At 34.5% G+C, this 15,576-nt stretch overlaps 3 protein-coding genes and 1 long non-coding RNA gene across 4 annotated transcripts; 2 read left to right on the top strand and 2 right to left on the bottom strand.

Annotated features, from left to right (window-relative positions):
* The first annotated feature begins 272 nt into the window (after window positions 1–272).
* On the top strand, window positions 273–9,496 carry LOC145231919 (importin subunit alpha-7-like). Its single transcript, XM_080096383.1, has 13 exons — window positions 273–501; window positions 2,145–2,232; window positions 2,331–2,432; window positions 2,744–2,967; window positions 3,718–3,806; window positions 4,350–4,449; window positions 4,903–5,033; window positions 5,375–5,486; window positions 6,183–6,295; window positions 6,586–6,726; window positions 7,190–7,362; window positions 7,602–7,720; window positions 8,322–9,496. Exons 1-13 carry the CDS (start codon window positions 385–387, stop codon window positions 8,388–8,390), a joined length of 1,578 nt encoding a protein of 525 aa, XP_079952509.1. The 5' UTR covers window positions 273–384; the 3' UTR covers window positions 8,391–9,496.
* On the bottom strand, window positions 8,975–10,860 carry LOC145231924 (uncharacterized). The gene is made up of 2 exons (XR_013860792.1): window positions 10,367–10,860; window positions 8,975–9,902 (listed from the first exon to the last, which is right to left on the bottom strand). It is a non-coding gene; the product is annotated as an uncharacterized LOC145231924 (long non-coding RNA).
* An 89-nt stretch (window positions 10,861–10,949) lies between these two features.
* Window positions 10,950–13,633, top strand: LOC145231923 (transmembrane protein 50B-like). The gene is made up of 5 exons (XM_080096387.1): window positions 10,950–11,121; window positions 11,556–11,665; window positions 12,198–12,265; window positions 12,330–12,422; window positions 12,884–13,633. Exons 1-5 carry the CDS (start codon window positions 11,023–11,025, stop codon window positions 12,991–12,993), a joined length of 480 nt encoding a protein of 159 aa, XP_079952513.1. The 5' UTR covers window positions 10,950–11,022; the 3' UTR covers window positions 12,994–13,633.
* On the bottom strand, window positions 13,091–15,406 carry LOC145231922 (transcription initiation factor TFIID subunit 12-like). The gene is made up of 5 exons (XM_080096386.1): window positions 15,119–15,406; window positions 14,668–14,873; window positions 14,348–14,425; window positions 13,900–14,014; window positions 13,091–13,480 (listed from the first exon to the last, which is right to left on the bottom strand). The coding sequence occupies exons 1-5, from the start codon at window positions 15,273–15,275 to the stop codon at window positions 13,356–13,358; spliced, it is 681 nt and encodes a 226-aa protein (XP_079952512.1). The 5' UTR covers window positions 15,276–15,406; the 3' UTR covers window positions 13,091–13,355.
* Window positions 15,407–15,576: the final 170 nt, after the last annotated feature.

Raw genomic sequence — 15,576 nt, 5'->3', positions numbered from 1 at the left:
AGAAAGATAAAAAAAATTAAGTCAGTATAATACGTTTAGCATCATCCACTTTAGTTAATGGTCGATCAGCGGTCGGATCTAAATACGGCAAAAGTTGTAAAAGTTTTGGAAGAAAACAGCGCGTCAAATTTGTTGAATGTTTTTTGTTTTTTGGCAATTACGGCGAAGTCAATTTAAATCTTTCAAACAGTATGACGTCTGAATTATGTTTTTATTTTAATAAAACAATAAAGTAAGGTTGTTTACTGTTTAGTTCTAGTCTAGATCAATTTAAACTTTTTTCTAACGTCAAATCAGTTACTAAACTTTAGGAACTGCAACCCGACAGGAAAATTACTGATCTATTAAGGTTAATAAAGTATAAATTGATACAAAGTCACAATAATGGCGTCAAAAGAACGAATGAAGATTTATAAAAACAAAGCAAAAGATCAGGAGGAATTGAGGAGAAAACGCGAAGAAGAAGGGATTCAACTTCGAAAACAGAAACGTGATGAGCAGGTGTGATTTGTTTACCCATAAAAATGTGTATTTGGTAAAATATTTTTTTGATTAACCATTAAAAAATAAATTGCATAAGTGCAAATGGGCTACTCTAAAATACGCAATCTACTAAAAAAACTAACTAAGATGTTGACGGTTAGGGCTATTAGGGTCTGGGTGGGGGTTTATAACAAAAAAAAAACTATAATTTAATCTCAGATACCTTTTGGGCTTAATTTTCTTACAAGTGTTAAAATGCGGCACCATACGGTATTTTGTACCACTCTCAACACACATGTGAATATTAAGCCTAAACTGGGCATCTAAAACTAAATTATAGTGTTATTTTTATTATAAACCCTCACCCAGACCCTAAAAACCCTAGCCGTCAACATTTTTAAAAGTTGCATACGTTTTGTAAGTAGATTGCGTAGCTTGCGTAGATTGCGTATTTTAGAGGAGCCCAGTGCAAATACCGGAGCAATGTCTAAAACTTCAAACCTGCATCAAGTCAGCTTAGCCCAGGGGTCGCCAACCCGCGGCTCCGGAGCCGCATGCGGCTCTTTGATCCCTCTGATGCGGCTCAGTTGTTGAATTTACCAAATGCTGCAAAAACAGAATATGCAACGTTAGTTACGTTACGTAAAGTTGTTTTCTCTGCTGACGAGACTAGTATATCAGCGTGTCTAGTATGCAATGAAACACTAGCTAACAACAAAAAGTCGAATGTCATAAGACTAAAAACATTTTGCATTTTATTTTAAATTTTAAAACGGCTTTGTGGCTCCCAGTGTTTTTTTCCTACGTGAAACTGGTCCGAGTGGCTCTTTGAGTAGTAAAGGTTGGCGACCCCTGGCTTAGCCCATGCTAAGCTCCATTTTAAGATTGTGCCAGGAAAGACCTAGTGATGGGATGATATCAGGTTTTGAAGCGAGTGCCGAGTACGAGTACCACATGTATATACCTTCGATACCGAGTACGATTACCGAGTACTGAAGTGTAGTGTTGTACTGTTGTATATCACTGGCTAATTTATCTGCCATAGTCGGGGTACAGGCGTGCACACACACATGCTGAAAAATGTAATCACCACGTCATAGCGAAAAAAAATATACGTAACCTGGCGGAACTTTTTCCCGATTTTGTGCTGTCCGAAATAAATATTGGCCAAAAGTTGCCCGTGTTCTTATGGTGTAAATCGGCCTTCGGTACTCACACGTTGGTATCGAAAACTGAGACAAAATATATCGATACCGAGTATGAGTATCGATACCACTGAAATCGTTCGATACCCAGTACCGGGTACTCGTCCTATCACTAGAAAGACCCTATAACATTCTCAACCGCGGCTCTCAGGGCCGCATGTGGCTCCCAACTACTTATTTTGCGGCCTGCGCCAGACCTCAGAGAAACACCAAAGATTGCTATTTCAACTTTCAAGGTTATAATCTTCAGTGATTTTTTGAGGTCTCGATTTTTTTTTGTGGCTCCTTACACACTTAAAAAACTACCATTTGGCCCCGACAATAAAAAACTTTGAGAACCACTGCTCTATGACAACAATTCTCAACTTTTTTTTCAACCCCCTTAAAGTTATTTTTTTCCAACACTGCATCTAGAATGTCTAAATCGCTACAATAACTCATCTATATTCTTTTCAGGTGTTTAAAAGAAGGAATGTGACATTAAATAATGAAGAAATTGCTGGTGGCGATAACATTCAGATTGAAATGATCCACTCTACTACAGGTAAATATTTGAATGAGGCAGCACAATTTACTTTCTAAAGATTGCAATAAAATGCTGACATGTGAAAGTATTCTAATCTACCACTACTTGTTTATCAGATGGTGAACTTATAGACCAAGAAATGGTTGAAGCCGTACTTCATGGTACGATTCAGCAAAAGTATTCCTACACCCAGAAGTTTAGAAGGCTTCTTTCAAAAGGTTTGCCAGTTAATATTTATCACTTTTGTTGTTGGTGACAAGTTGCATATTTGGGCAGATATACTGATTTATTCTACAAGTCTTCAAATTTTTTGTCCTGGTGAAACTATTGGTGTTTTAAGACAACACATTAAATGCTTCTTAATTAATATTGTGCACCACCATTTGTAAACCGTCAACGCAACAATAAAAGCATAAAATATTTTAGATAGTTAGGGATATAAAAAGAAAAGTTATGAAATAGAAACCTGTTTGTAAACTGTCAACTGATTTGTGAAAGTTGTTGCAATTTAATAGTCATGACTTTGCAGAACCAAACCCTCCAATTGACGAGGTCATCAAAACTGGGCTGGTACCAGAGTTTGTAAATATGCTAAGTCATAGCGATCAGCCTAGCTTGCAGTTTGAGGCAGCTTGGGCCCTCACCAACATAGCATCAGGAACTAATATGCAAACTCGAGTCGTGATTGAAGCGAATGCCGTCCCAATTTTTGTGTCTTTATTAACATCACCACATGAAGAAGTCTGCGAACAGGTATGACAACATTTTTGTAGCAGAAACAAATGTATATGTTCGACCACATGAAAGTTCACTATCTACTAACGTTTTGTCCTGACAAGGGCATTGTATAGCACAGGGGTTGGCAACCTTTTAGGCGACACATGCCAATTTACTTGTTATTTCCATGTGTTAATGACCTCGCATGTGAACGTATTTCTAAATAATAATGGTTCGTGCCAGCCGATATTAATAATAAAGAGAACGAGTGTTTTGTGCATGCAAGGCTGAATTTTAAGGGAATGGCATGATAAAAACTATAAACAAGCAGTGTAACAGGGTAAATTGTGTCTTCAATATAAACTCACAAACCGGTTGGCGTGCCATGAAAAACCACCTAGCGTGCCAGGGGTTGCCGACCCCTACTATAGCAAAAGGTAACTGTCTCTGCTTCTTTTTCAGCAACAACAAGAAATGATCAACAAATGTTTAAACAAAACCCCTTACTGTTTCAGTGGTTCCCATTGTGTAGTACTAGCAGGCCATAATAATTTTGGGGCTAAAAAAGTGTGTGGAGATTTTTTTCATAGTACAAGTCTTATTTCATGTTTTTGAGCATGATTCACATATTAATCCGCATTAACAACTGTTACCTTAACAACTTTTGAGTTTTCCCTGTGTAAAAATATTATGCCAGAGAACCAGTGAATATTACTCATATATTGCTCCCTTTGTTTGTCGTACGAACTTCAATTCTGCAACTAATTTATTTCTTTGTTTTTTCAGTCTGTATGGGCGCTGGGCAACATAGCAGGAGACAGTGCACAGTGCAGGGATTATGTCATCGAGTGCGGAGTCATACCTCCTTTACTTGAGTAAGAATTTGTGAAAGTTGTATGCAATTTAGGCATTGCCTTGCATATATATTACGTTGTCTTGTATATGTTTGATGACAAAATTGTTTAATCTTTGTATTATAAGGTGTTTCATGATTGTTGCAGTTTAAATGACTCATTTTATATATGGCTGAAGTGGGTAAAGCAGCAGGCATTTGCTGTTTTGGCATTGAATAAACTAATTATTTTTGTGAAACAACTAATGACTCTATGTTGGTGCCTGACTGAGCATATATACTAGTGGTTTCCCAAAAAAATAAATTATGCATTTGACGCATAGAATTTTTGTTTGTTTAATTAAACAGTAGTTTAATCTTTGTATTATTAAGTTTTCGATGATTTTTGTTTTTAAGAGGAGATGTTTTGTATTTGGTAGAATTGGGTAAAGCACCTAACATTAAATTTTGGATGCCTAAACATCTATTTTACCTTAATTCTGCTGTTATGTTCAATAAAAGTGACAATGACCCATAGAATGTAATTTTGCTGCCGGGGCACTAACAACTTTTTTGTTGGCTTTAGGTTGGCAAAAAATAGCTCACGGCTTTCAATGTTACGAAATGTTGTGTGGGCAATTTCAAATGTGTGCAGAGGAAAAAATCCACCTCCTAATTTTCAAAAGGTAGGTTTGTCTTGACTGTGACCACCCATAAAGTGTTTGATATATTTGCAGTCATTTTTTTTATCTCCGCTCAAAATCAGTAAAATTGACTTCCTGACATTTTGCTTTATGAAGTATGATGTGATTGTTTCTGAATTTGCCTGTGTTCAAAATTGGTTAAGATTAGTTATGTAGTCAATATGCTGTCCATCTTATATGTGTTAAAATGTCCTAAAATCAAAGCCAAACTTAGGTTAATCTTACCACAAATGCATTCAAAAAATGTTCTTTGAAACCACTTGCATGGTATAAGTATTCAATTGTTTATGGCACAACATTACACAAAAGCTTTTTACCGAAAATGTGATCATGTATATTGGGTTTATGACCATTACTGCTAAGAAATTCAGCATTCAGCTGTTATCTTTGTTTTAAACTTATTGTCACATGATTTCAAAGCATTTCATTTTTTAGGTGTCGCCCTGTCTACCAGTTTTGTCCCGATTACTTTTTAATGAGGAACCTGACATTTTGGCCGACACTTGTTGGGCTCTTTCCTATCTTTCCGATGGACCAAATGAAAAAATACAGATGGTTATAGACAGGTGTGTTAGTTATTTTCTAAAACTAAAATGATAGGACTTTGACAAAGTGTATGTGTTCTGTTGTTGTACATTTCATAACAAGTAAAATAAGTATTTTTAAAAATTTGTTTCCAAGTCAAAATATTATATCAAAAAAAATTAAGGAACATCTATGGTGATTTTTATGAAATTTAGCAACAGGCATTTGAGAAACAAATATCTTAAGTTCAATTATTATACTCCAACCAAGATGATTTGCTGTTTGTTGCGTCACCAGTTTAGACAATTTAAACATAAGTTTTGGGTTGATGACCTGCAAAGATTTTTTTTGCAAAGATTAAACTTTTGTATTTCATGTACAGTGGTGTGTGCCGAAGGTTGGTGGAACTTTTAACTCACAGTCATCACGCTGTTATTTCCAGCGCTCTACGAGCTGTGGGAAATATCGTTACAGGGGACGATGTACAAACACAGGTGATAAGACTTTTTACTCACAAAAAAGACAAATAGACTTGACCAAAGATTGGTTATTTCAGCTTGTATCAGTAAAAGTATAGGTTTTCTACTAACCATTAAGACTTGAGAGCTAATTTTTTGTTTAGAACTAAAATATAATTGTGGTTAGTTTAGCAGTTGATTTGTGCCATGACCTTAGACCAGTGGTTCTCAACCTTTTTTCTTTCGTGGCCCATTTTCATTGCTCAAAAATTCTGTGGCCCAGTAAATTTTTATGAAAGAAAAAACAAGTATAAAATAGGTTCAGAAAAAACATGCAGAACATATTTCAAACAGATTATACGTTAAAAACAACTATGCAAAAAAATTCATAAAACAGCACTTTCCTTTCTTTAATCAAGCACTTTCAGTTATGACCAGGTAATTTTACAATTGATATGCTGCTATCTGGCTTTATTATAATCACAAAGTATAGTTTATTACATCATAAACATAAAGTGTTGCAGAAATTCAAACAGAATAATTTAAATTAATTTACATCCTTTCCCAATTTCTCCAAAGCAAATGAAAGTAAATTCTTAAAAAAGCTTTCTATTTAATTGGTCTGTGGCCCAATCAAAATGCTTCCATGGCCCACTGGTTGAGAACCGCTGCCTTAGACAATCATTGATGGATAACCCATGATCTAGTCAACTGAATATTTTTCTTGTCCAGGTGATTCTTAATTGTTCTGTTCTTCCTGCTTTGCACCATCTTCTCTCAGTAAATAAAGATTCAATAAAGAAAGAAGCTTGCTGGACGCTATCTAATATAACAGCTGGAAATAGGTATTACTATTTAAACTCTCCACATTATTAAGTGATTTAGGGAATAAACCATAAAAAACAGCTTTGCAATATTTTTTGTTGATAAATTTTAGTAGTTATACTATAAAACTTAACATCATACATCAGAGTAATACATTACAATAAAACAGAACTTAATAGTTAATGGAAAAATCCAATACAAAATAAGCACTAATTTTAATGTTTGTTTCTTTTGCACATTACTGTCATTTCTTTGTATGTAAGTACATGCATTTGTTTGGTTGTCTTAAACTTGTGTTTCATGTTTTCAGGCAGCAAATTCAACATGCCATTGACTCCAACATTTTTCCAAAGCTAATTGAAGTTATGCGAACTGCGGATTATAAAACACGAAAAGAGGGTGCTTGGGCGATCACAAATGCAACTTCGGGTGGAACTCCACAGCAAATAAAGTTAGTCTGTGTTTTTGCAGTTACCAGAGCAAATATGGTTTTTCGAGTATATAACTTTAAAAACTGACTTTTAGACACAGTTTTGCAATATAGGTAGAGACCATCATAGTATGCAGGCATATTACAGGCGTGATATCGAATCAGTCGGTCACCAAGCATTCCCATATGGCAAGGCAGTGGCTAGAAAAATACTGCCTGCGGTGGGATTCGAACCCACGACAGGAGTCTTTCCGGGACTTGCGCTCTACTAACTTCTTGAATAGTTAAGAGATCTGACTATGATGTTATAAATGTGAGAATATAAATGCCAAATGGTGTTCAAGCCTTAACAAATCCATGAAAGGCACCCTACATCGTTAAACTTTGTTTATACAATGACACATAATTATAAGTAAGTGAACAAAATGACAATATCAAATGAGTATTTGTATCAAATGTTTAATTGCGATCTTTTGTCTTTTAGATACCTCGTCAGTATACAGTGTATCGACCCCCTGTGTGATTTGCTTGGAGCCCAAGATGCCAGGATTATTCTTGTGGCTCTAAACGGGCTCGAAAATATTCTAAGGCTTGGAAAATTAGAGATGCAGGATTCTGGAGTTAACCAATATGCAATTATGATCGAATCTTGTAGAGGTACAATAGATTCAAATAAGCTGTTAAAAGTATTTATTACCAAGTTTCATACATAGCACCCATCTTATTGTTACTAAAATATTTTTAGTTAAAGCCTTACCACATTACAAATCATTTGTGCCTCAAGTTTTATCTGAATTAGGCAAAGATCCGGACTAACTAAATCCTGTGTAACCAATGTTTACTCTATCTCAAACATTTATACCAGGAAGTATCAAATACTGATTGTTTCCATTTAGGCCTGGACAAAATTGAGAGTCTACAAAGTCATGAAAATCAGGAAATTTACCAAAAAACTTTTGATATGATCGATAAATACTTTGGTTCAGAAGATGAGGACCAACAACTTGCACCAGAGGTTTGTTAAAATTATTTTTGTTGTTGTTTCTGTTGTTAGCTCAACTGTTCCTATTTGTTATCGTCAAATTTTGGGGGCCAAATTGGTTATGTGCTGTGGAGGGATTCAGTCGGTTCTATAGAACCGTCTCACGAAATTTTATGAGATGAGCGTACCGGTTAGCATTACTGGTTACTGTCAATGGACTATTTGTAACAGAACCGGTTGAAAATATGACTTTTGTGATGGAACCGGTTGACCAAAAATTTGAATCCCAGCATTGGTTATGTGATAAACTGGATTTGTTTGTACATAATTTTAGATAGGAATTCTTCTTACTACTCGGCTAGCATATTTTCAAAACCAACGAGGTTAGCAATTCCAAAAGCACGATTTCTGCTCAAATCTAGACTGATTAGTTGGGTCGTTTAAGTTGCATTTTTATCAGACTTACACTATTTGCTTTCGTTTGCTTATTGCGATAATTTTTTCTGATCTTTTAAAAATATGTTTTTTTTTACCTCTAAACTGGAGTAATGACTTTAAAATAGAGCTTACAGCTTATCAATCTGCAACCCAGGTTTAATCTCAGCCACAACTATATCAAACTTTTCATTTACAGATGGACGAAAATGCCAAACAGTATTCCTTTAAAACAACTGAAACCAATATGACAGAATTCAAGCTCTGACGTTTGTCAAACAAGTAACGACCAGCGCAATGCAGTAAAGGGCCACTACAATTTAGTGACGCCCTCTCGCCGAATGACCCTCCCCTGAAGACTATTAGTAAAATCAAAATAGAAACATAAAGCACCATTGGACCACAACAACACATTGTTTTTGACAATTAAATTCCTATCTGTTTCTCATGTTAAATATGAAAGTCGAAAGCCTAGTTTCAACCTACATACACATAAAACAGTAAAATTAATTTGGTAATTAAAAAAAAATAGATTATATTGTATTAACTGGCAAAACTAAAGTTAAGCCAATTGTAGCATTTTTTCTACACAATATGCACAAAACCTTTTTTTAATGTTGGGGTAACTGACCTGTCCACAATGTCATGCTGACATACTTTATACCTGTGCCAAAGCACTGACATGACAATAAGTGTTATTTTTTGGCACATGAAAATTATATCAAAAATCATGGTTCCATATATACAACAGATACCCAATAATGGCTTTTTATAGGTATTTACTGTTATATGTTACATGCCACAAAGGTGAAAAAACGCTTTGTTGGTTGTGCAAACTGTTCAAAAATAGCATTAAAAAACAAATGCAATTTTTATTGTACTTTCAGTGGAAAAAATCGTGTTTACTGGGTAAATACTGTACTTACAACATTGTAATGTTAGTTATAAAATCATAATAAATATGGTTTTATTTGTTTTACCATTTTCGATTGCTTTGCAGAATTTAAAATGCTGTTAAAATTCTTTGCTTCATAACAATATCTCTAAAAACACAACAAACAATTTTTCAGACCAACTTATTTTACAAACATCACTATTTTGTTTTTTAGGCATTGTGTGACTTTTGTTACACCTGTTTTTGAATTGCTTGTCACATTTAAAATTGTTCTTTTCAATGCGTGGACAGTTAACGCTTGTTTATCTATTTATTCAATTCGTTTTATGCCGCATGACAACGGCATTACCACTTTTTGTTGCTTGCAAAATGTGCCTGTTTCAGTTAAAAGCTTGCTTTTGCTATTTTAACCCAGAACCTATGTATTTCCGGTGATGTTTCACGGCGACCAAATTTCATTAATAAAGATATTTCTTGTACTGCCATTTGTGACAGATGTGTTACAGCTACATTATTCATTAAGGCAGGTAACAGATAATAGGAAAAACTCATAATAGCATCACTACAGAATAAAAAGTAACATACAAACAGTGGTCAATAAAAACAACTCTTGCCGAAAATGTTTTTGCGCAATAAAAGGTATTTAGATACTCAAGAACTGAAATTGATGAGTAATTTACAAGCTCTGTCTCCCAATATCTGGTTTGCCATTTTTTGGTCCTTTTAGATATAAAATGACATGAGAATTTCTGGCCAGTTCTCTTCCACTCATCTATTCATTGCAAGTGAACTTGAATGCTCCTTTGGTCTACGAAAATTGCCCAAAGTTAATGATTCAAGAGAACTTTTCCTTCTCTATTCGAAGCAACAAGAGTGAGCACAAACCTTGATTGAAAAAAAATGCTTTTTTAATTTAGTGTAAAAGCAACAAACTAGAGTGCTGTAGCCCGGCTTTACTTGCCTATTTGGCACATGTATTGTCACCAGCTGCACTGATGAGACCTAGTTGAAACAGTGTGCACTGCCTGCAGCAATATTCAGTGTGTTTTTGCGTAACAAGGACATACTAGAAGTGCGGCAACTTTATGTGAATGCAAATTCTTTACAACGTATGAAACTTGATCAAAATATATGTAAACTTTCAAATAGAGATGTTGACATATTGGGCTTTAACATTTTTGACTGGTTGTAAACAACATAAGTAATAGGCTGGCCTATGTGAGCATGAGCATGCCATTGTTAGTGTACCATGTTTGTCAGGTAAGTATGACAAGTTGCTAGTGAGATGCTATTTTTAAAACATTTGAATCCAACTTTTTATTTACAACATGAAGTAAAAATCTTCTCACCAAACAAAACAGAAGATACAACAAATCCAAAAACAATTGCGACACTTGCATAAATTGGATTTGGAAACATTTGCTTTACTTGCACCATTTCATCGGGAATCAGCGGCAAACCAATAATCCAGAAAGCAAGAGCTCCAAATATAATGCTCACAGTTATTACACTACAATGAAAAAATGGTTTCCATCGTGGGAAAACAATTTCTGCCATTAGTGTGATATTTTCATCTTTTTAACGAAAAAACATTTGCGTTACTATCTAATATCTATACATATTCATAAATTAAAAGTTAGTGGCAAGGTTTTGACGGCTTCAAGCATGGTATTCATTTGCCAACTATTATTTTAAACGTTTAATAAAAACTATCAACAGAAAACAAAACTTAAATTTCCGCCGTTTGTCAAGTGTGACGAAGATCACTGATCCGTAACATCACATGACTGTGTGATTTCTATGGCGAGCTTTAATGTTTTGTTTTCTTGCTCAAAGCCGTTTTATCTTTTTCTTTTAATAATAATAAAGGTACGAAATACTTAGCTATAGGTGTTAATATTTAGTCTTGTAACTGTTTTAATGCATAACGTCCTGTCGTTTTTGTTGTTGTATATTTTAGTTGTAGGAGTTTTATTGCTTTCAACTTATTGGAGCAAAGTTAAAAATGGCCGGAATATTGGATAACTTCAGATGTCCAACTTGCGAATGTATTGAACTTGGTGACAAACGAAATGTTGTGGCATCTATTGCATCCGGAGCAATGGTAAGTGTGTTGTTGCGTGTTTATGGCAACGATAATAGTAAATCAGTCCATTTGGTGTTGAACCAAAATCTTGAACATAAATAAAAAAAAATACTTAAAGTGGTGATTTTGGGCATGATAAATCAAAAGCGTTCAAATGTGGAAAAACTTTTAACGATATGACAGTAGTTTATTCAAAAACATAACTGCCTGCTAGAACTTGTGTATATGGAATACATCTAGCAAACATTTAAAGTTAAACAATCCCTGTTTAAACACAGTTGACAACCTACACTAACGATGACAACAGTGACTGTTAAAACATGTGCATGATGTATTTTATATACTAAGTACTCTGGCAGTGTTTTTGATTAAATAAGTCCATGTGTAGTGTTTCGTAAGCAATAGTAATTTCATTAAAGTACATATGTTTAAATATGTATTATGTTTTTCAGTTCTTCACTGGTTGGTGGATCGTAATCGATGCGGCTATGATGTACGATCCAGTTCAAATGCCAAATGCTGTCCATGCCTGTGGAGCAGTCGCAGCGTTTGCGTTTTTTATGTAAGACAAAAATAATAGAACTTTTTTTGCTTCTACAACACAGTTGTATATATTTTTTTGTTGTTAACTATTCCATTGTTAACATCCATGTATCTCAAATGTTTCACCCCGTGTGAACCTAGGAGTTTACTAAAACTTCAAGGTCCACCATTGACATAATTAGGAATACACCTAATCATGAAATCTGAGAATTACAAAATATAAATTTCTAATGGCGTTAAGCTTGAGAACCACTGTTTTGCATTAAAGTTTTAGGTTGGCCCTGGGTATTGAACAAAATAAAAACTGGACCAATTGAAACTTGAATTTGAACTTGTTCTGCAAAACTGCAAGTTCAATCCAAGGTAAAACGGTAAAGTTTGCAAGTCCGAGTCCAGTTCTCTGGTGTGCATTATTATTTACCAAATTAGTCATCGTCATGATTTTTCTCTCCCGCTTAAACCTTAATTGGGGGTCGCGGGGTCAGCAGCTCAAGATTGAGCCTCCACACTTCACAATCTGTACCAAATTAGTAATCAGACTATATTTTCAGGGTAAATGCAGTTTCTAATGGACAGGTAAGGGGAGAAAATTACTCAGATGGATGCCTTGGCACAACAGGTTGGTTAGGTTCAGTTCTAAATCAGGCAAACTCGTTTTAATTTACCGAATGTATATTTTTTAGGGGCAAGAATTTGGATGCTAATTGGATTTTTACTTGCATTTGGGTCCTTAATTGCATCTATGTGGGTTTTATTTGGAGTTTACGTCGTCAACAGTAAGCAAGAGTTTATGCTGCCATTGATCAAAACCACTATATATTTAAAAAGTTTTTATTGAAATAGCTGCATGCAGTTGTAATGTATATTATGCAGTATAGTATTTGACAATCTTTTTAAAATAACTACTTACTAGTTATGTAATAAAACAACTTAGCAATGTAAAGGACTTCAAAATGAAGATATTTTTTGCCTATTAAATTGGGCTGCACTAGTTAATTCACATTGTAGTTTTTGTCACATTTTAATAAATTGAACGTATTTTATTTACATTTACCGTCATTGAAAAATGAACTCATAAATGTCTTGACCTGCCATAAAAAACACCTCACATTGCAATGGCTGTTGACTCCTGATGTAGACTTAAGATGGGGTTAAATTTTTGTAAACATTCTTTAGGGTTTATCTTCTGCACATAAATTTAAGTGGTTCAAGAACTTATCTATTTCATTTTTTGCAGCAACGCATAAAGATGCATATCCTGGAGTAGCAGTTTTTCTACAAAATGCGCTGATATTTTTTGCAACAATAACTTTTAAATTTGGAAGGACAGAAGAGTTATGGGATTGATGTGCTTTTTATTATTTAATATGTGCTATATATGTTGTTGTTTTGTTGTTGGTGTGTCTATAAGATTACTAAAAAATATTCACTGAAAGGCTCTTACTTCAGATAACGTTCGTTTATTCACTACTTTAGAAAAAAATATCCTTGTCCACACATGTGACAGATATTTTTGCTAAAGATTTTTTTTTCGGCAGTAAAAACACATCTAATACAATTGAACTCAATTTGGCCCTTGATTTTTATGTAATGCTGCTATGTACTTGATGTAGCAGTAACTTTCAGGTTTTCAATGAAGCCCAGAATGTAGTACATCTGTACGCACCATGAATAATATTTCAACACAAACTTTGCACATGATTGTTATTTCATTTCTTTGTAGCCTTTCGAATTAGTGCAAGTCTTTGTTTGTGGGCATCAGTGGTCACAGATTTTTTCACAGTTCGAATTTCATCAGAACTGTAACCAGGTACGGTAATGTTCCAATGCTTTTCTACATACAAAATAGGAAGGTTGTTAATAAAACTCCACATATATTATTTTACACACTGTCCTGACTGTATTTGATTGTATCTATATTAATGCTATTCTCTTTTGTGAATTCGCTTCTTATTTTGCTGTCCCAAAATACATAGGCTAAAGCTGATTTTCTTTGGTTTAGGTCAGTGGTTCTAAGCCTGTGTTATGCACACATTAGTGGTACACCACAGCTTTTCAGGTGGTATGTGAGTAGCTTTATGCCATACTTGACCCAACTGATCAGCCCTCAGAAATATGCTGGCCTGGTCAAGAAAGAGAGAACTATCTCTTAGCCCAATTTAAACAGGGTTTAGGTGTTACACAGCGATAGAAAAATTGTCAGGTGGTACACGATCTGTATAAGGTTGAAAACAACTGGTTTAGGGGACATACCTAAGTGCAGCTTGATATCTTTGGCCTCAAGAGTGTTTGACTTCCGGTGTCTTGCCAGTTCACAGGACGCTGCTACAACATTTTCTATAAAATCGTCTGTGATCTGCATAAGCATCTGCAACACAAATAAAAAGGTGTTAATGGGAAAGAAAAATGATTTTTTTAAAATTTAGTTTAGTGTTACAAATGTCAACACAGTGATATAAACATGTCATGGAGTTACTTACTAAAAAACATTAGACACCAGGGAACAGATCGAAAGACAATAAGTATGATAAATTGATGTTGTTCATACAAATCTGGTTAAACACATAACCATAATTTACATAATTTGTTTAAATGCAAAGGAATAATAAATTGAAACCATAGGGAAGTGAACTGTCTGGTCAATTGTTTTGTGATTACCTTGATTCATCTGTACTAGCAGTTAAGATAAATGATTAATTACCTCTTCTGCATCTTCGTCAAGTTGTTCTGTTGGATCTACTTCTTTAACAAGCTCGTGTAATCTTTGCTTGTTTAGGATCTAAATTGTACATGAACAATAGATGAATATAGATTTAAAATAGACCTTGATTTTTTATTCCTTGTGTAATTTTTCAATGCTTTTAGTGAATGTCACTTTCTATTTAAAACAAAAAAATGAAACACAGTGTTAAAAAATAATAAATAAATACTTTTGAAGTATTAATTCAAATATAAACCATGATAGAAATAAATGCAAATTGCACCAATTTAATAAAAACCTGTTGAAAATTAAGACTGTACCTTTCCGTCATTCTCAGGAACAGATGGGGTTAAAAACTGAGGGACTGCTGGCCGTGGCTTGGTAAGCACCATCTGTTGAACTGGTTTTGGTGGTAGCGATGGTTGTGTTATAGTCGTGGTCATCAATTGAGTGGTTGGTTGTTGTAGTTGTGTAGTTGGGCTTGGGGTAGAAAGACTTTGTTGTTGTGGTACGCCCTGTATGGAAGCTAACAAAACAAAATGTGTGAAATTGTGTAACTAATTAAATAGTTATTTCTTATTACTGCTACCTATAAAGATTAGTTTGTCTCATATACTTTCCATCAAAACACTATGGACCCCCTACAAATAAGGTTGTGTTATAGCCAACTAAAAATTTGTCTGTAGTGTTGTTTTTTCTCGAAACATGTTTGTCAAAAAGTTTACTTTATAATCACAAAGCTAAAACATGAAAAAATAATATGCAAGGTACCTTGAATTTGTTGAACGAGCTTTTGTTTTAAATTTGTCAATTTCTTTAATTCCTCTGCTTGTTGTGCATCATGAGGGCCTGGGCCCAGAAACGATAATTTTGCATCAACACCTTTTAAAGTCTGCTGGAGGGACACAGTGTGTGCAGAAACCGACATTTCCTAATTTCAAAATCCAATCCTGTTTATAATTTGCCGGACAGCGAATTGAAACTATGCTGCTATATGTTTAGCTTTAACGGCTTGAGCAATGTGAGGTGCGACACGAAAAAGGTTTCGTCCTGGCCTTTTTTCTCACAAAGTCTGGGTTTCTTAGCGCGCGTAACGTAAAACTTGTTTTTGTTTTTGTAAAATTCATTTCTGCAGCGTAATTACCATAACATTGAACATGGAATACAAACAGTTTGTTTAAAAACGCACCATTTCATTTTTTGTTTTGTTAGGCTGCCTGTAATCGATT

Source organism: Phallusia mammillata, chromosome 6, assembly GCF_965637545.1.
Source record: "Phallusia mammillata chromosome 6, kaPhaMamm4.hap1.1, whole genome shotgun sequence".
Lineage (NCBI taxonomy): Eukaryota > Metazoa > Chordata > Ascidiacea > Phlebobranchia > Ascidiidae > Phallusia > Phallusia mammillata.
The sequence above is the reverse complement of the archived record's forward strand: the minus strand, read 5'-3'. Positions and strand labels throughout refer to the sequence as shown.